Genomic DNA, 4253 nt, shown 5'->3' on the forward strand with positions numbered 1-4253 from the left:
GTAGTGTAATACATAAGCTTGTGAGAGCCGAGATCTATGACCTAATAATATATATTTCAGTGTGTGATATAATCCACAGCAACAGAGGTCATGAGACACCGTCAAGAGATGGATAAAGGACTACAATATCCGAGATAGATATCGTACTACCTAAAGCAAGAAATATCGATGTCCACATGTGAGATACATGAAGAGTGTTCGGCCACAGAGCCATAATAAGATATTATAAACTCACATCAATGATCATTGATCTTGAACACTCATGAGACAAGTAGTGGACATGTATAGACGAGGTCTATGACCCAAACATGGATCGGCCAGATCGAGACATAGGTTCATGATAACCATGTCTAGTACATTGTCCATAAGTACTTATTTTCTCCGATCAAAGTAAAGAGTTAACAATAGACAATCACGTCTAGACTATGGACATATGCAAACACGATTTGCAAAGACCCAATAGTGATCTCCGAGGACAATGTGATTCACATTGCTTAGCACATATGCTTTACCGGGACACTCGATGTCAAAGGACATGAGAAACGACCTAAGAAGTCGAAGTGGTCTAATTACGGTTCAGTAATGAAACTGGCCGATAACTGTCATCCTATACATACAGGAAATATCACGCACCAAGATGCGTAGAATGTAGAACCTACACTGAGGTTCACATCAGGGGGAGTAGTGCGTGTTGTACTCTTTTTCCTTCATCATGGTTTTGTCTCACTGGGTTTTCCTGATAAGGTTTTAATGAGGTAACATGAAGCGTACTACAGATCCTGTATGGTTATGGCATCCAAGGAGGAGTGTTATAAATCATGGAGTGGATGGTTATGGCATCCAAGGGGGAGTACTACAGATCCTGTATGGTTATGGCATCCAAAGGGGAGTGTTATAAATCATGGAGTGGATGGTTATGGCATCCAAGGGGGAGTACTACAGATCCTGTATGGTTATGGCATCCAAAGGGGAGTGTTATAAATCATGGAGTGGATTGCCATTAACCAGGTCTTGCCCAAGACCGGCCCAATACCTAGAAGATGGAGAGATAGCCGAAGCCCTAGAGAGAGGAGAGAGGAGAGAGAGAGCCGACTTCAGGAGAGAGAGAGATGCGGGCACAAAGCTTGGAGAAAAGGAAACCCTTTCCTTTTTCCAGTAGATGTAATCTTTTCATTATTATGTATTAGTAGTTTTTTTTAATCCTAGTGAGTTTAGGTTTTGGATAATTTCCATTTATCTTCATTTTGTAATCCTTATATAAAGGAACCCCTTGATCATTAATAAAAACATAGAAAAATATTATATTTCTAAACTCTCTATTTACAACAAAGTGGCAATTCTTTGTAAATATTAAAAAAAAAATTAAAGATTAATTACTATTTGTACTCATGTTTTAATATTTATATTTGTACTAATTGTTGCTATTCTTAAATTATATTTGTAAGAAATCTCTAAAATATTGGGAAGTTGGTGGTTTTAATTAATTAAGCTTTTTAATGTTAGCTTAAAATAAAATGTATAGTTAAATAAATAAAATAATACACTTATTTAAAATTATGACTTTCTAAGGGAAGGTCCAAACTAAAAAAAATAGGGCATTATGATTTTTATTTTAATAGACTTGGATTATTTGGATTCTACAGAAGCCTAATATCGTTTCAAAACATAAATGGGCCAAACTGAAACAGTCATGTTAAAAGGCCTAATTAACAACAGCCGTCCGATCGCTAAAAGTAAAGATCCGAGCGTTACTTCAAATTTCGAAAACCCGACCGTTGGGTGGTATCATCATCATCCTGAGAAGACAAAAATTATTAAATTTAATTAATTATTACAAAAGTCTTTTTGTCTTGTTCATATCTATAAGCTCGTGAAGGTTTCGAGTAAGATCTATTAGCTTGCGGTGAAGATCTACCATGACGAGACGGCGCCATGGCTGGCAAAGACCCTTTCACACATTACAGGTTTAGAAATCAATCAATCTCTTTCTTCTTGATCTATCGAGCTGAATATCTTGATTGAATAGAATTTTGAGCTTTGGTGCAGATCGTAGGAGCTGTTATCTTTAGTGTTCTGGTCGCATCTTTCTATGTCTTCCTCGGCTTCTTTCTCGGGAATCGAATAGCTATCATCACGCTTCTCTCGCTCTTCTCTTTTGTGGTAAGTTAAAAAAAAAAAGTGGTTTTGTTGTAATAGAATCTCGAAAGTGATTGAGGGTTTTTGTTGTTTTCAAGGCGGGTTCGGTTATAGCTCTGTTCGTTAGGTGCACGGCGATTGATCCTACGGATAAGACTAGTGCTAAGAAGAGGAGAAGGGCGAAATCGAAAGGAGTGCTGATGAAGCTGAGAGTGAAGGTTGTTTTGAGCCAAGTCGTTGTGAGGTTTTTCAGGAGGCTAGAGAGGAAGATCTTGAGGAACTTTATAAGACGGACGTATTTGGATCCGTGGAAAAGCAGCGTGCAGCTTGAACCGCTTCTTCCGTTTCCACTTGTCATGAAAGATGACGCTGTTACACCAGACCCTAAAGAGGAGGAAGATGATATCTCTTATTGCTCACTTTGTGATTTAGAGGTAAAGTAATGTGTATATATATATTGACATGTGAGAGGGGCTAAGTCCTTATATTGATTGTTCTAGGTTAAACGCAGCAGTAAGCATTGCAGGACATGTAACCGGTGTGTTGAAGGGTTTGATCACCATTGCAGTGTATGTTTCTTTACAGTTTCTTAATACTCTTGTTCTGTTTTGGACCACTGATATAAAAGTTTTCTTTTGTGTAAATTAGTGGCTTAACAACTGCGTTGGGAAAAGGAATTACACCACTTTCATACTCCTGATGGTTTTCGTCTTGCTCATGGTGTGTGTGTATTGCCTGCCTCTCTCTTTTCAACTACTTAAAGTTTATGATATTGACTAGCTTTTTTTGTTGTTGCAACAGTTAATGATTGAAGGGGGATCAGCTGTTGCCGTATTTGTCAGATGTTTTGTGGACAAAAAAGGGGTCGAAACCGAATTGAAGAGAAGGCTACATGTAGAGTTCCCTAGATGGGTTCTTGCTACAATATCTGTATAGTTTCTTTCTTTATACATATGCTTCTCTCTCGTTAAAGCTAATGCAGCTTCTTTATGCTTATCAAGTTTATATTTTTTAACAGGTTATGTTGGTTTTGTTAACGGCTTACGGCTCGGCAGCTATGGGACAGCTTTTCCTCTTCCATGTGGTTCTAATAAGAAAGGTTAACTCTTACAGTTCCTAGCTAGCAGGATGATTCTGTTTGTAGTTTTCTTTCTTATGACATTTTAGTGCTCAAATACTTGCCAGGGGATGAGAACATATGACTATATATTAGCAATGAGGGAGGAGAATCAGTTTACACAAGTGGACCCTTTTGATGGATTGGATTCATCTTCTGATGAAAGCTCAGATTTTGATTCACCTGAAAGACCAAGACAAACATTAATCTCCAAGTTCATGTGCAGTAAAACTAATGAGGTGAATATAACCAAAGAGATCATAACTCTTTTGTGCTTCTTTTGTTGGCACCTTTTCATAGATTATATTCTGTGTTTTTTTTTTTAATTGGCAGAATCATCAGAAGAGACTATCCATAAAAGTAGAAGGAGATGGGCGTTCACCTTCTTCCACGCTGACCAACAAGAAACCGGGCTTTCATGTAACCATAAACCCATGGAAACTGATCACTCTAAGCAGTGAAAAGGCGCTACAAGCAGCTGAGAAAGCAAGGGAGAGACTGAGGAAGACTAAACCAGTTTCCGAGTCCGGAGAAGATTCACTTAAGCCACTTCCATTAGAGACGAAGTTTGGACTTTTGTTAGATCCAGACAATAACAACAGTGTGTTACAACCATCAATACCTGGAGCGGTTAAACTTCATGTCTCACCAGGGAAGTTTTCTAGCCCACGAAGAAGGTTCTCAGGCTCTTCTTCTACCAATGTGCCATCTCCCAAACAAAAATACAGGAGTAACTTTGACTTGAAGCTAACTGAAGTATCTAAAGAGCTTGAAAGTTACATCTCAAGGCAAGTTCTGTGTTCTGTGATAAAGCAAGATGGAAGTGAAGCATCACCAAGATGAAGAAAAAAAAAAAGACAAAGTGTTGTTTCTGGTTGTTGTTGATTACATGTTTTATTGGTTGTCATTGTTCTCAGTCTCTGGGAAATATTTAAGATCTGATTAAACTATTGCCTCGCCTTGTTCAACATTTATAGAGTGTACATATATGTTTATGAGA

The 4253-nt window shown here is 38.0% G+C and overlaps 1 protein-coding gene across 1 annotated transcript; it reads left to right on the forward strand.

Annotated features, from left to right (window-relative positions):
* The first annotated feature begins 1830 nt into the window (after positions 1 to 1830).
* Positions 1831 to 4253, forward strand: LOC106325005 (protein S-acyltransferase 18). Its single transcript, XM_013763024.1, has 9 exons — positions 1831 to 1964; positions 2047 to 2160; positions 2235 to 2570; positions 2637 to 2705; positions 2785 to 2856; positions 2938 to 3066; positions 3155 to 3235; positions 3322 to 3492; positions 3587 to 4253. The coding sequence occupies exons 1-9, from the start codon at positions 1917 to 1919 to the stop codon at positions 4094 to 4096; spliced, it is 1530 nt and encodes a 509-aa protein (XP_013618478.1). The 5' UTR covers positions 1831 to 1916; the 3' UTR covers positions 4097 to 4253.

The sequence above is a fragment of the Brassica oleracea genome, chromosome C2, assembly GCF_000695525.1.
Source record: "Brassica oleracea var. oleracea cultivar TO1000 chromosome C2, BOL, whole genome shotgun sequence".
Classification (NCBI taxonomy): domain Eukaryota; kingdom Viridiplantae; phylum Streptophyta; class Magnoliopsida; order Brassicales; family Brassicaceae; genus Brassica; species Brassica oleracea.

Coding starts and splice junctions, on each gene's coding strand:
- LOC106325005 (XM_013763024.1), top strand. CDS start 1,917: ATGACGAGACGGCGCCATGGCTGGCAAAGACCCTTTCACACATTACAG. Junction 2,706..2,784: donor GGTTTGATCACCATTGCAGT/GTATGTTTCTTT, acceptor TGTGTAAATTAG/TGGCTTAACAACTGCGTTGG. Junction 2,857..2,937: donor TGGTTTTCGTCTTGCTCATG/GTGTGTGTGTAT, acceptor TTGTTGCAACAG/TTAATGATTGAAGGGGGATC.